At 39.8% G+C, this 15543-nt stretch overlaps 2 protein-coding genes across 4 annotated transcripts; one reads left to right on the plus strand and one right to left on the minus strand.

Annotated features, from left to right (window-relative positions):
• Positions 1 to 463: 463 nt before the first annotated feature.
• On the plus strand, positions 464 to 7809 carry crlf1b (cytokine receptor-like factor 1b). Its single transcript, XM_086161242.1, has 7 exons — positions 464 to 1325; positions 2185 to 2463; positions 3174 to 3303; positions 3479 to 3651; positions 4905 to 5062; positions 5939 to 6107; positions 7255 to 7809. The coding sequence occupies exons 1-7, from the start codon at positions 1265 to 1267 to the stop codon at positions 7482 to 7484; spliced, it is 1200 nt and encodes a 399-aa protein (XP_086017368.1). The 5' UTR covers positions 464 to 1264; the 3' UTR covers positions 7485 to 7809.
• Positions 4234 to 14676, minus strand: rex1bd (required for excision 1-B domain containing). 3 transcript variants are annotated; one of them, XM_086161239.1, is made up of 8 exons: positions 14515 to 14676; positions 14123 to 14205; positions 13735 to 13939; positions 10635 to 10723; positions 10319 to 10428; positions 5574 to 6098; positions 5169 to 5417; positions 4234 to 5077 (listed from the first exon to the last, which is right to left on the minus strand). In XM_086161239.1, the coding sequence occupies exons 2-5, from the start codon at positions 14197 to 14199 to the stop codon at positions 10356 to 10358; spliced, it is 444 nt and encodes a 147-aa protein (XP_086017365.1). In that variant the 5' UTR covers positions 14200 to 14205; positions 14515 to 14676; the 3' UTR covers positions 4234 to 5077; positions 5169 to 5417; positions 5574 to 6098; positions 10319 to 10355. The 3 variants fall into 3 exon arrangements, with proteins under 3 accessions (XP_086017365.1, XP_086017366.1, XP_086017364.1); XM_086161240.1 differs by having other exon boundaries at positions 5563 to 6098; XM_086161238.1 differs by having other exon boundaries at positions 5169 to 6098.
• Positions 14677 to 15543: the final 867 nt, after the last annotated feature.

Below are 15543 nucleotides of genomic sequence, written 5' to 3' on the forward strand. Positions count from 1 at the left end.
TCATAAGTAGCGGTAATAGTCTGGTAGTAATGGTATTACTATTAATACTGTTACGACTATCATTACTACTGGTGGTATCATTTATTGTTGTTATTATTTTGAGTGATACAATTATTTTATTGTTATTGCTGTTGTTGCAGTGCTAGTAGAAGATTTATGATTATCATGTTTCTCAATTATTAGATAAATTTGTATTATCAGATATTTTATCTGTTTATCTCATCTATCATATATTTTTGTAACAGAGGATTTGTGAAAGCGTACAGGTTCTCACGGATAACGTTCCCTCCTTTATTTGTTCCGTCTTCACATCTTTATAACCCAGTTACCAAACCATACCAAACTTCCGCTCTCTGTTAAAGCTTCAAAATAAGAGCTCAAGGCATCTACTGTGTCACAAGTTCAGAAAGATATGTTCCATTTCTATCTTATTATTAGATAGATTAGGCATGTTTTACATTTCACTACTTTGTGTTTTTGTCCTGCCCTTCCTGTCGTGTGATGTATTGCATGCAACCATTTTGTTGTTTCCGCACACTTTTTATCGTCCCTGCTGTACTTTAGCAATCATAAGCTGGTTTTAAATGTAGTTCAGAAGTTTTAAGTAATATGTGTTGACTTGCAATTTGCTAAACTAGACAATGCCTCTATTATAATAATACCGATAACAATAACAATTACTATTTCCATTTCATTAACATCTAAATCTAGGGTACTGTTACGATGAATGCATTCAACGACATTGCCCAGCACCTTCATTGGCCTGGTATGTGTGCAAACACAACAAATCTCTTCCAAAGCACTAACACAAAATAAGTATTGGAAGTTCAAAGAAGAACAACGGCCTAGACAAACCAAATGTACATGTAGACTCAGCTAAAGAATCCTATCAAACAGTCTCTGGTGTGTGTGTGAGTGTGTGTGTGTGTGTGTGTGTGTGTGTGTGTGGGAGGGAACACACCACACTATTTGGAAAAGACACAGGAGGAGCAAACAGCATGACTGTGTGATGTGTTCGCTTGCAGCAGCATTGAAGCCCCACTGAGTTCCCGGGCAGCCAAACTGGTGTTTCCTCCAACCGCCTGCAGCAAGTTTGCTCCCCTGACTTTCACTGCCAGACCGGGCATTGGATCTGGAAACAGCTGGACAGGAACACAGCGTAGGAACTCTGAACCTCAACTCTGTTTGTGTGACCTCTGCTAGCCTTTGGAAGCCCCTCAAGGATCGTTGGTGAATAAAAGAACGGACGATTCATCCAAAAATCATGATTTCTATACTTCTTTTCCACCTCCTGGTTGTTCCATGTATGCAGATCACCTTGACACGTAAGTACTTATTTTACGACTGAGAGTGCAGACAAATTGTTTAATCTCCTCAACGGACATATCGATTAGCTAGAAAATAGGACATCAATTCATCAATCACATTTCTTTATAAATCTTATCTTATGCGTGATGTTTAATTGTTCCACCTCTCCATTTATGATCATCATAGGGAATAAACAGTACACTCAACTTGGATTTAGTAGTGTGTATAAAATATCTGATGTACATTTGATTTTAACAATATTTTCAATCTGTCACGATACCCTTTGTTTTTCTTTGTCATTTGAAAATGACAAAAAAAAATTGTTGTAACTCAGAGAATTAATTATCAGATGTGATTTGATGATTTTATATTAGATGTGGCTGAGGCAGAGCAGATGACAGAAACTGAAATAAAGTGTTATTCTCTGCGTCTGCACAGCGAAAATGCGCAAAAGCCGAAGATACAAATTATTATTGACACAATTATAAAGCGTGACACGAATGAATGTTTTCTATGTTTCTCAGGAATAAAAGGTAAGACAGTGATTACGATTCACTATGGGCCGAGATCAAGCAACATTCTTCTTTTTCACTTTCACGTCCCCTCCCTTGCACTCAGACATTAAAATAAAACGGTCTCAGTAAAAGACAAAAGTCATGCATCACAAAGATTAATCATAAACACATTCTCAATGGATCTTAAGAAATTGAATATTTAGTTTGACTGTGCAAACTGGTGCAATCTGGTACAGCTGAACAGCACAGGATTGTAGGAGAGGGTATTTATTTCATTTGTTTTTTCATATTTATATGGATTGAGTTTAGTTCTGATGAATCAAGGGATCCCCTTCATCTCTGTAATGTGTGTGTTACTCAGACGTGGCAGTGATCTCCCCGCAAGATGCAGTGTTGCCTATTGGCTCCAGTTTGACAGCAACGTGCACCCTGAATCCTGGACTCGGAATCCACGCTCGCACATTGTATTGGACGCTGAACGGGATGCTTCTGCCCCGGAGCACCCAGAGTGTGCTGAGCACCGACACCCTTAGCGTAACCCTGCACCACCTCAACGGCTCCCAGCAGCAATCTGGAGACAATCTGGTGTGCCACGGAGCAGATGGACTCTTCTTGGCCGGTTCCTGTTTCTATGTGGGCTGTAAGTTGCTGTTGGTTTAGAGATGATCATTTCTATTGAATTATTAGTGAATGAATGGTTTTGCAACCACAGAACTAACTGTAGTTGACTGTAAATTGAATAAACTGAAGTTTGGGCGGAATAACTTTCTACAGTGAGCAGATCACACAGGAAATAATTCCAGTTTGACAAAACTATTAGTTATTGGACAATGACTTTCATGTTAATGTGTTTCTGTCAATTGCTGTATTTTACAAATGCTCTCTGTATGTCACTGCCATTCGACAACTGCAAGTGCTCTCTTTTCAAATAGGAACAATGTGTTCCAAAATAAGGTTAATTTTGCTTTCAAACCTGTTTACACATTCTTGTTATGAACCTCGGATGATCCCAAACACAAATATGGGTCTTGAAATATTTATGTCACGCGACAAACGGGGATGTATTGTTTTTTTGGTTATTGTAAAATATTGAATTGTGAAATAAAGCCTCTCACACAGATTGCAAACAAAAATGTAAATGCAATTATATACGCTGTCATTTGAGAAACATTCTTCATCATAATTATTTCTCATCAGAAAAAAAGTCAAAAATATCATAGCAATATCAAAAATACAACCACTGAATAACTAAAGTGAGTCATGATAGTCATTTTTTTTGATTTCGGTCATTGTTTTCAATTTCAAATTTCAATTCGATTTTAATTTGATTTTTTTTTTTATTCTTCCAAGCACCTCCAGAAAAGCCAGTAAATTTAACATGCTGGTCCCGAAATACAAAGGATTTGAGCTGCAGGTGGAGCCCAGGAGGGCAGGGCGAGACCTACATCCGGACCAAATACAGCCTGAAGTACAAACTGAAGTAAGTGTCCCTGACCTGCTACTGCAACCTGCTCAGGTGATCACCTGCAGCATTCAGGCTGTCCGGCAACTGACATCTGTTACCTAGGGCTCATTATTCGCATCAGACATATTTGTTTTGGGGGTCAAAAGGGGAAAATAAACTTGATAATGTTACTTTTGTCTGCTCTCCCAAGGTGGTACGGCAGAGAGAACGAATGTGAAAATGACTTCTCAGGGAAGCAGCGTTATTCCTGCTACATCCCCCGCAACCTCGCCCTCTTCACACCCTATGAGATCTGGGTGGAAGCGGCCAATCAGCTGGGCTCTGCCTCCTCTGACATTGTCACCTTAGACATCCTAGATGCGGGTGAGCAAATGAACTTTCTTTGTACTTCATTTTTTCTTTTCTTTTTTACTTATTTTAACAACCCAGCCAATGGAAATTCACAAAATGCCCTCTCCTCTCCTCTCCTCTCCTCTCCTCTCCTCTCCTCTCTTCTCCTCTCTTCTCCTCCTCCTCTTGCTTCTGCAGATGACTATCTCAGATCTCTCTAGAGAAAATATTTATCGTTATGTTTCTCTCTCTCATTCTAAAAGCGTTATTGGTTCAGACTGCAGTTCTCAGAGATAAACAGTTTAGTTGTAAAACTGATGCTTTGCAGGTAATGGTTGCACAGGTTTCACAGCAGGACACTTAGGTATTGCTATATGAGCAGCATCAGCAGTCCCTTAAAAATTTTCCAGCCCCGACAATGGAATAGTCTTGAGGCTCCTGTTACACCAAAATAGAAAGCAATACATCTAAGGTCTCCTGGCATTTGAAAAGAGAAATTAGGGTAGGCAGGGGTTTTTCAGCAAGAGGTGATCCAAGATTAATTGTGCCGTGCTAAACAGGAAAAATATTACAGCAAGAAATATTCATTCTGTGTTTTATTTTCCACTTTCCCCAGAGCTAAACTCTATAAAATTAAAAAAAAAAGCAGTTTAAATGACAAACAGTGACATAGAACGGCAGTAAAGGCGACATCAAGAGGAAGTTACGAACCGGATGAACTTTTACAAGACATTCTTCCTCTCTTTGTCTCCGGTACCACTTTATCTGTCCCTCTGTGTTTCTTTACAATAAAGGGCTTGATTTGTTTGCAGGATTCACTGCAGCTGCCAAATGTTTTATTCCAATGCTGACTGCTAGTGGAAAGACGCAATCGGTCTGAGCTGGGCTTTTCTGACCAGTGCCAAGTTCATGTTTTTGTCCCGGAACAATTCATAAATGTTAACATCTTCTCAAGACAAAGGCGAGTTTGTTACTTTCCAAAAAAAAAAGTTTTTTTTTAAATTGAACAATCAAATGGGGCGACAAAGGTCAAGATCTGATGGTGAAGGTTGACATTGCTCCCATAAAATTATGTTAGGTGCAATAATAGTCATATGGAGGTAAATTCTGAGACACACATCGATGGGGGTGTGTTCAAAAGTCACGCCTGGTGCAGTATTCTGGTTCATGAAGGTGAACGTTGTCACATAATTAACATTTCAGACAGTGTTCAGAGCAGATTCACCTCCAGTGTCCTTCCCCTTGCGTTTACATCTGCTGTAAAACACTCCACCTTGTTCCTCCAGTGACCACAGACCCTCCCGCCAACGTGCAGGTGAGTCGCATTGGCAACCTGGAGGACCAGCTGACAGTCCGCTGGTCCGGCCCTCCCGAGCTCAAGGACATCTTGTTCCACGCCAAATATCAGATACGCTACAGACTGGAGGACAGCTCTGAGTGGAAGGTACATCACACTAACCTGCAGCACAACACACACACACACACACGGTTCAGACCCTGGAAATACATGACGTGAGTCAAACCGATAGAGACAAATAGTAAAGACGCACTTGCTTCTTTCTTCTTGAGAGAAAACACGGTTCTGGAAAAAGAAACTTTGACTGCCGGCGATACACTGCAGGGTATGTTCAGAACCTGGCTTGGATCCAAAGCGCAGCAGAAACACTGCTTCTTTTTATATCGTCTCCATCCGTTCAAGTGTCTCACAGCGGGTCTTTGAAACACTGTGGAACTCATTACGCCGTCTCCCCTGAACTTCAAGCACCGTCACAACAAACCCACAGGTGCAGCCTGAACTTCTGTAGGTTATATAAAGAAAGCGACTTTTCTCATGGTTTCTTAAAACGTGTTAAAAATGACAGCCTTGTATTATATATCCAGATAGTACAGTACAATACGTATATTTTTTGCATGAACAATGCCTGCCTGGATGATATGCCTTACCCTACACATACCCTGACAGCAGCCACGATGAGGTTCAGTGAAAGTCCAGACTAATGTAAACTGCACCTGACTGTAAAATAACAGGAAATCTGTAAAAAAAACAAGAAAGAAAAATTTAAATATTCTTTATTAGTATCTTATCAGCATGTTCTGTACTTGCTGGAAACCTTAATTTAACTGTAGGTGTCAGGTCAGAGGTTTTTTATAATCCAGTGTGTCAGGCGACTGATTACAACATTCAGATCCTAGATTTACAAGTAAACAAGTACATTAAAATTTAAAAAAACGCTAAATATATGCAAACATCACATCTTTCCACTTCATGGGACATTGATATCTGATTCAATCCAAGCTATCGTTTTAATTTTCTCCCCAGTTGGTGGATAACGTAGGTAACCAGACGTCCTGTCGGCTGGCAGGCCTCAAGCAGGGAAAAGTGTATTTTGTGCAAGTTCGGTGCAATCCAGTGGGCATCTATGGCTCCAGGAGGGCCGGCATCTGGAGTGACTGGAGCCACCCAACCGCTGCCTCCACACCTGGCAATGGTGAGAATAACTTGTTTTTAAAATACATATCATTAGAAGCTTCCCCTTGAGAAGAATTCTATTATTCTCCTTTAAAGAGAACGTTTGAGAAAAATAAGAAAAATACAAAACCATTAACTCCTGCATAAATCTGAGAATTCTCTATTCACATCGCCACATAGCAGATTATTGTTTGTCATGTTATTGTGAAAATATGTGATAGCCATTTTGCTAATTTAATATATATTGATCACCTCTTTATGCATAAGATGAGGGCAATACTGTTCCATCGCATATCAAACCAGTCTGTATATATAATACTGTCTGTGCCCTCCTGAAATCCAAGACTAAATCTACCGAATGTTTAGAAATCGAACTGATTTCAAACTCCTGGGTCTTGTGGCCCAAATGGCTTTTAAGTGCTTCTATAACATGTGATGTCCACAAATCTTAACCATTAGTTTCCTTTTGTGATAATCAGCCTTTCATAGGCAATTAAAGTCTGAAGAGGAATGTTCTTATCCTAGATTCAACATCCTGAACAAACAGATCCAAACCGCATGTGACCCAGGAGAAACCAAACATCAATAGCCCACAAGCCTTGATAGAGATCTCTCAGCAGAGATTTAGAAGGAACTGCAAGGAGCCAGAGGGATAAATATGATAGATTTTTGTTTCTGCCTTCAAAATCGATCACGTCAAAATGCCGGTTGTCCGTCGGTGCTACAATAAGGACCTATAAAGCTTGAGTGGAAGCAGGTTTGGGACCAGAAAGTGCAGATAATGAGGAACATGGGTTACACAGTATTTACTATGAGGGGGGAAGTTTGGATCACTCTCTGTTATCTGCAGCAAATGTTTGATTCTGGCAGATCTGAGACATTCGGTAGCATCTCCTGCACAGAGATACTGAAAATCACCTTGCACATGCAGAATTATTCGAGATAAATGTGCATGAGTGATATATGGCTGTATGAAAGTAAGTTCTTTGTAAATTTCTTGCAAGTCACAAGGAAATGTCAGGTTTGCCTTATTTTAAGCGCCCTTAAACAGTGCCATCACAAATCGCAACTATCTTTGCATCATCGTTATTCTGACTTGTCTTAAGTGTAACCTTGATGCAGCTGCCTCTTGTCCTTCCTTTGTCCCCCTCCTCCTCCGCCACCAGGGTGGCTGCAGAGCAGCTCGTGTGATCCTAAACCTGCTGAGCAGAACTCCACCCTGCGGCAGGAACTCAAGCAGTTCTTCAGCTGGGTCCGCAAACGTACGTTGGGCTGCAGCAGCATGTCAATCAAACTATACGATCAGTGGAGGGTGTGGCTGCAGAAATCCCACAGAACGCCCAAGCAGGTAGGTAAGCAGTCTCCCTCTTTCAGTACATTATCTTTGCTCTGCTGAGTTATTCACACTCACACCAGCAGTGAGGGCTGCATGGATGTCCTGATCTGATTATCTGACGCCGCCTTTTTTGCCATGTGGTCAGCATTTTTACAAAAACAAAGAGGAGGCAAATACTTTGGCTCTGGGAAGTTTCAGTCCATCAGTCGTGATCAGGTAAAATTGCGGTTTTGACTTGGCCCACAAGCCGGAGCATTGAAGTGGATCCCGGTCATGCGATCTGTCACTGTATCTATAACAATGAAAAGTTCCGATCTTCAGATGAGGACCACAACAAAGTGAAATGAACGTGTAATTAACAGCCCACTATAATGTGTTCCTTCTGGGGTTCATGCCGCACTGGCGTGACAAGGCCCAAATGGTACACAGCAGAGTACCGGCGTTTTCTGTTTATGTGACTCGAAAGGGTTCAGATGCTCAGTCCTTGAACTCAAACTAACCCTCACTTTACAGACAATAAGCCCAGTGGTCTTTGCTTCCTACAGCACACAGCCACCTGAATAATGTCTTTGTTCACAGAGGTTGACAGGCTCTCATTGATTATGTTGTGAGAGAGTAAGGCAGCAAAGGGCTGGGGGAGATGCGCCGAGTAGAAAAGAAAAAGACGGAGACAAGTGATGATACTAGCAGGAGTGCCAAACACACAATCAATCTTTACGTGCTTATGAATTTTCTAGGTTTTCACCATCTGGTTTTGTCTTCTCAGATCCCGCAAGACGATAATTCATAGCAGAGCCGCGCCAATGTGATGTTCACTGACAGAAAACTGGCCTAGAGGGTCCCGGCTGTGTGACGGGTCTATCACCCAGCCGAGGGATGCTGCAGTGTTTGCTCATTATGTCTTGACTTCACTTTAAAGCTCCCAGGTGGAAACTTGCTGCAGCAAGTTAATTCAAAATATTTCTGCTGTCTCTGCCAGCCGAGTTTGTTCATGCGGTTTTTGCGCTGTGTTCACCAGGGGTGATTGTTACGACATACTAACGGTTAATGTAAGGAAAATGTAAGGGAAAGCTTTTCAATACCACTTTGTAACAAAGTATTTAAAGAAACTGATTCTTTCATCCCATGACAGTGAGATGGCTGATTTAAAAACTTGATGTTTTGGTAACGCTTTCAAAAACTCCATGGATCATGCAATTCATAAACATCTTTGTTGCTTTAAGCGATTCGGATAAAAAAACGTCAAATATTGTTAGCTGTATCACCATACACATTACTGACAACTAAATATAAATAAACTGTATTTACATACAATTGCACAATGACATTACAAACTGCCTGTCACAAGAGGAAATTTGCCCCAAACGAGTGAGTCAATGGTTGTTTCAAACAACCATTGACCCACATATACAAACAACTTGTTTGTATATGTGGCTCTGCGATTGACTATCGACCAGTCCGAGGTGTACCCCTCTCGCCCGATGACAACTGAGATAGGCTCCAGCATCCCCCATGACCCTAAGCGCAGGATAAGTGCCAGATGATGGATGACATGACAAACAACATTAAGTTAATTTTGGCAGGTACACTGAGATATAAGTATGCAATATGGAGGACTGGACAACTGTTTTTAAAGATGCGCCATATTTCTTGAAGGTTTGAAATCTACTTTGTCAAATATCCCAGACATAGCGAATCAGAAAACCAAGTATGTCAGGGACACGTTTGATGAGAATTGTCATTTCCACAATTAGCCAGAGTTTTTGGGCCATGATGTTAAGATCACAGATAAAGTACTGGTAGTAGAAATAGATTTATGGTACCTCAAGTACCATGAAACCTCATATGAAATCTCTTTTTTTGACACATCATTGGTTTTGATTGGTTCACCAATCCATTCAGTTTAACCCTCCTCCTGTATTAGTTTGAGAGATTCCTGCGTTAGATATTAAAAAACAGGTCGGTGGCGACCCTACCACAAGACGAAGGTTAAGACTGTCAAATACTGTTTTCGTATTTGTAACTGCCAACTTAATATGATCTCACTTAAATGAGTTGACTTATATACATTTATTTTGATAAGTAGTTTCATTTTTTGCTTTTCATCTAGTTTTTGTTGTAAAACAGCAAAATACAACCTTGTAATCAAATAAGAAAATACGGTAACTAAATTAATGTAATAACTGAAAACAATTGAGAATTTAACAAGCAATTTGTGAAACATGACAAAGTTGAAATTAAAAAAAAAGGTAATAAATAAGGCAAAACTAAAGGGGAAAATCCTAGAAAAAACAATCTTAAAAATAAAAGTTCAAAAACCAAACAAAAACAACAAGAGTATAACTAGATACTCCACATTATGTTTCTATTTAAGATGTTACCGCTCTTTAAAACAAAATTTGATTCAATTTACATTCAGATACTCTTCACTGCAGGAAACCCAGTTCTTTGTATTGGTTGACAGTGTGAGGCCACTTTGTGAGAGGGCAGCTAGAGGACACCTGGTCAGCTCAGGGGGACCGGTATTTTCAGTATAATCAGAAAAGTACATGATACGTATCAGTACGAAACCAGCAATAGTTTCTGTGGTATCCTTATTTAAAAATATATCCTTTCTTGTTGAAAAATCTTAGAAGAGCTTTTAAACCCTTTAAACTGTTTACACATTTAATCAATTCCTCTATGTTGAAAGGTTGTTTTTTTTTTTTTTTTTTGCTGAGGCATGCCTTCACAAAAAACACATGGCTACATCCAAACATGCACACGTCCAGGATGAGGAAAATCCCCCCCCCGGGAAAAATAAACCTGCAGCAGCAAGCAGGGTTGAAGCAGCAGGGGAACAGTGAGTCGAGGTACACGCTCCAAGATGGCCGCCAAATTACCAGTGTACTGACATAAAGGGGTGAAAATGTTCTTCTGAGGAACCAGCTGTCAATCACTTTCGTCACAGTCAAAGTTAAAGTCCTGCATGATCTCGCTCAGAGCCTCTTTGTTCTTGATGATCCTGAGCAGAGAGAAAACCTTCATTATGTGGTGGCAAGAAGTCTTTTGTTTGTTCATTTTTTTTTTTTTTTTAATATGATCAAATAAAGCTAGAACTGCAACAAAGAAAAGCCCATTTGATCACTGTGCTATGGGCATTGGGTCAGAGGTTGGGTCAGTGCACACATTAACACATTAAACTGACAGCAATGTACTATCTGCTCTTACTCCTGCTTGATTTCCTGAATCTTTTCTTGACAGCTTTCATCCTCCGGGTGATCCTGGGCCCGCTGCCTGGCCAGCTGCAGCTTGGCTGTCTGATGAGAAGCACAGCAGATTAGATATTTCCAAACATTTCAACGGTAGAGGATGAAGCGGAGGCAGAGATGACGATGAACTCTGATATAACAGAAGCTTTGTAACGTTAATGGCTTTGAGGAAATAGGGTTGATATTATATAACAGTGCAGAAGTCGCCACGACTGAACCTGAGACTGATATTTTATTACAGTCTGACGGAAACAGGACAAAATTTAATGGTCTGAAATACATTAAATAAGGCAGCATCACTGAGGAACGCAGTTCATAAACATCTTGAAAATACTGGAATCAATGTGTTCCTTGTTATGCAGGATGATTATAATAATGACACAGATTTATTTATATACTGTTTATTCATGGTTTATCCTGTAAATGGGATTTTGGTAGTTTAACATGTTAACACTACACAGAGAGGCACCAGCCAGCCCCTGGAATAGAAACAGGAACTTTCTTGCTATGAGGCAGAGGGGGTAATCGTGGTGCCTTACCTTTTTTTTTTTTAAAATACGTCTTAAATATTAATTTTGCCTGTTAGTGGTGAAACTTGTTTTGGAACTCAACACTTAAAATCTTTGATCACGCATATAGATATCATTTTTTTAACTCTGCTTGTCATGGTGCAGACATTTGATGGAGCAACAGTTAGTTCTGAGGAAAAGCCAGAATCATTATGTTACACTTTGAAGTGTTATTTATTAGAATTATGAGCCTTTTATGGAAACAGAAATTCAGATTAATTCAGAGTTTGAGGTAACAGTCATGCGGATGGGCCCCCACGGTAAGGTTGTTTTCACTCTCATGTCACACATGCCCTGTTTTGGCATCATTTAACTGGGTACTTTCACAAATTTGATTACACATTGCATTCATTGGCTTCTGATCCAATGAATGTCAAGTTCCTTCATTTTCTCCACAGACTTCAGAAAAATAATAGACAGGTAAATTAAAAATGACAGCATCTTTGTGTGGATTAACAAAGTAATTTCCCTGAATCCTGGCAGATTTTTCTAATTCAGAAACTTGGTTGCAGTTGTCCCTACATGAGGGAACCTGCATGCCTGACACTGAAGTTTTTCCAGATGGGAGGGTTGATTCATTGCAGTCTGCAATTTTAACACTAGATGTCACTATGTCCTCCATGCTGGACCTTTATGAACTCAAACATTACTTGAAATATACTCTGATGATTTTTGTTAATTATAGTCAAATAGGCACAACATTTAAAGTGAATACATTTTATCAGATCACTACTACTTCGGTGACCAGAATTTGAGAGAAAACAACAATGCAATATAGTTAAGCTCATATTTGCGTGTTTGATGAAATGTTGTGTTTTGTCAATTATAAACAAATAGAAGTTTCACAAGATGTGGCTGATGGGCAGCTCATTCGGCCAGCGGATCATCCCATCCCGGTGCAGAACTGAACGCCTCTAACGCTCCTTTGTGCCCATGGCTATCAGACTGTTCAAAAGCAATCCGGACAGGACACAACTTTCAACGGAGTCACATCTAAACCACCAGCCACTACCTGCAAGTGTCACTCATTCACGGCATTTTCTTCCAGTCCTCATGTAGCAGATTATCCATTTTTAACATTTCACTGTAGTTGTCTCTGCCCTTTAAATGTCTTATATTTCCATACCCGAATTTCCCCTATGGGGGTCAAAAAAGTATCTTGTCTTAAGTTTGAGACTTTAAGTTATTGAAAAATATTTGAACAGATATCGTTTCATCTGTTATGTACATTACTATGTCAATTTAACATGAAGGAATGTTGGCCTCTAAATTACTGTCAGTTGAATTTAAAGATCAGATTAACATTGAAACAGAATAGCCTAAAGTGTCATTGGATTTCATAAAGATAATGAAATTGGAATGCTGCTCCATGGTGTAGGAAACAAAATGCAAAAGTGCATCAATATGCTAAGAAGTAACAAATAAAATGTGGTAAAATAAAGATGTGTGATTGAAGCAATCAGTAATGCTCTTGTGACCGGAAACTCTTGTAAACATGCTGTGATGAGGTATATCGGTATATTGTACTTTTCATGTATTAAAAGTGCAATATACCTCATATTATACTATATTAATATGAATGTCAGTTGAATATAAAGATCAGACTGACAATCTGATCAATATCAATATCAGTCTATCAATATCACAAAACAGAATGATAGTATTAAAATATTATGGATATAAATCTTTTGAGATTTGGAATGGGATGGAAAACGGTTGTTAAAAAAACATCTATAAATCTGAGACATTGTCAATCTTCGAATTGTATTGACATTTGATGTTGACAATTAAAGTTATAAACTACATTCAAGTTAATATCGACATCTGGTCTACAGTGGTAGACAGCCTGAGCATTTGCTGGGAATCCATTTATAGCAATCTGACCATGTATTGTGAAGTTAATTGAAAGGATTTTCACACAACTTAACTTTGCTGTCAAACGTTATCATGGCAACTGGACTTAGTTTCTCTCCTCCATCCAAGTTTCACATTTCACCTCTCATCCGAGAGACCTCTTCAGTTGTCATGGTAATACTTGACAACTGAAGGTAACCCGGACAACGGAGAACCTTCACAGATACCAGCTAACCTTTACATTTATAGAAAGCCTGCAGGAGTCAAGACAGAGTATTGGTAAGTAAATTATATCTGCTTGCACTTTATAGTTCAATTTTTATTGTACACTTTACTGTCTAATGTCCCCTTTATTAAGATTTTGTTGATTTCATGTCACCAAGGGATAGTGAGAAACGTCTTCTCGATTCCTCTCTTTGTCTGGTACATTTGGAGAAACTGACAACCAAGCTGACTTTGACTTTGTATCTATACCAGTATGTTAGTGTGCTGAATCATCTAATACCTGATGGTTTCCTCTCACAGTTCATCACTTTATATTCAATCACAGGTACTATCCCAAAAGCTCTCAGACAATTTGTCTCAGCTTCCTTAAGTAATGATGTGAATTTGTACTGTGACACGGTGGCTCCGTACCAATTCGAGCTTCTGCTTCTCTTTGGACTGCAGCATTTCGATGTGCTCCGAGAGGTCCGGACGGTCAAACTCCTGGTGCAGCTTTCCCTTGATCTCCAGCACCTCCTTTGAGATGCCGCTGAAGGCTTGTGTTATCTCATGGACAAGCTGCCTGTAGTGATCGAAGTCATACTGAGGCCCGGTCCTCAAGTAGGCCATGTGTCCTCTGGAGTGACAAGAGAGCAGACACAAATATATAATACCAACAGGATAAATAGGAGAAAGACACTTTTGTTTTCTTTGCCCCCACCCAGAGAGAAAAATCCCTCACCACAGACAGACATATGACCGCCTAACTATATTATATTGTCAGATCAGAAAAGTTTGGTGAGTCTGGAGAACTACTTACTCATCAAAGAGCCGGTAGGTTTCCAACCTCTCAGACTGAAGGTGATAAAACCTCTGGATCAAGCCTTTAAAATCCATTGAGACCTTCAGTTGAGTAAAACAGATAAGAGTCACTGTTACTGATACAACCAGAAGATTGTCAATACGAATACAAAAGTATGTCACTTTCCCTTCTCTGGCCTCTTGTACACGTTAATGAGCAACAGTGGAATTCCCGATACTAATGGTTCAAAAATGTACATTAAATTTTCCCGAAAAACGTCATCAAACTGAGAGTAATTTTTCAATTATTTTGTACAGTAGCATTGTACAAATGACGACCATCTTAGCTTAGCTTTAGCTTAGCTCATCACACGCAAATCACATTTTGGACATAATACCTCAAATACATACCAATGGAACTTCTACAAAGCGGAACTACTAAGATCTTGAGTTATATGTTGGTAACATGTTAAAGATTCAGGGTACAAAACCGCACTTCTTCGGCCATGTGATTCATGTGAGTCAGGAGCCCGGGCGCTGTTTTGACCGGAAATGACGACATAAAAGGTGCTGACGTAGATCCGATTTGGTTTTAAAAAATAAAAGACAATTTCTTGAACATCATCATCATCTTCTTCTTCTTCTTCTTCTTCTTCTTCTTCTTCTTCTTCTTCTTCTTCTTCTTCCTCTTCTTCTTCTTCTTCTTCTTCTTCTTCTTCTTCTTTTCAGCTTTTTCCTTCAGGGGTCGCCACAGCAAATCAACCTTCTCCATCTAACCTTACTTTCTGTATCCTCCTCTCTCACACCAACTAATTTCATATCCTGTCTAACTACGTCCATAAATCTTCTTTTTGGTCTTCCTCTAGACCTCCTGCCTGACAGCTCCAATTCCAGCATCCTTCTACCAATATATTCACTATCCCTCCTCTGTACATGACCCAACCATCACAGTCTGGCTTCTCTGACCTTCTCTCCGAAACATTGAACATGTGCTGTTCCTCTGATGGACTCATTTCTGATCCTATCCATCCTGGTCACTCCCAAAGAGAACCTCAGCATCTTCATCTCCTTGATCTCCAGCTCTGCCTCCTGTCTTTTTGTCATTGTCACCGTTTTTATGCCTGGGACGATGACAGGAAAAGGTAGAGAGTTGGTTGACATGATGCAGAGAAGGAAGGTGGATATACTGTGTGTCCAGGAGACTAGGTGGAAAGGTAGTAAGGCTAGAAGCTTAGGAGCAGGCTTTAGATTGTACAGTACTATCATGGTATCTGGCTACTCTCTTACCTACCATTACTTCGCAGTCACTGATCTCCTTCAGAATACCTCCTCTATACAAGATGTAGTCTACCTGTGTGCTCCTACCTCCGCTCTTATAAGTTACCCTATGTACCTGCCTCTTCTGGAAAAGAGTATTCACTACAGCCATGTCAATCATTT

Source organism: Fistularia commersonii, chromosome 16, assembly GCF_037954325.1.
Source record: "Fistularia commersonii isolate RoL2024-O1a breed Wild chromosome 16, RoL_Fcom_v1.0, whole genome shotgun sequence".
Taxonomy (NCBI): Eukaryota; Metazoa; Chordata; class Actinopteri; order Syngnathiformes; family Fistulariidae; genus Fistularia; species Fistularia commersonii.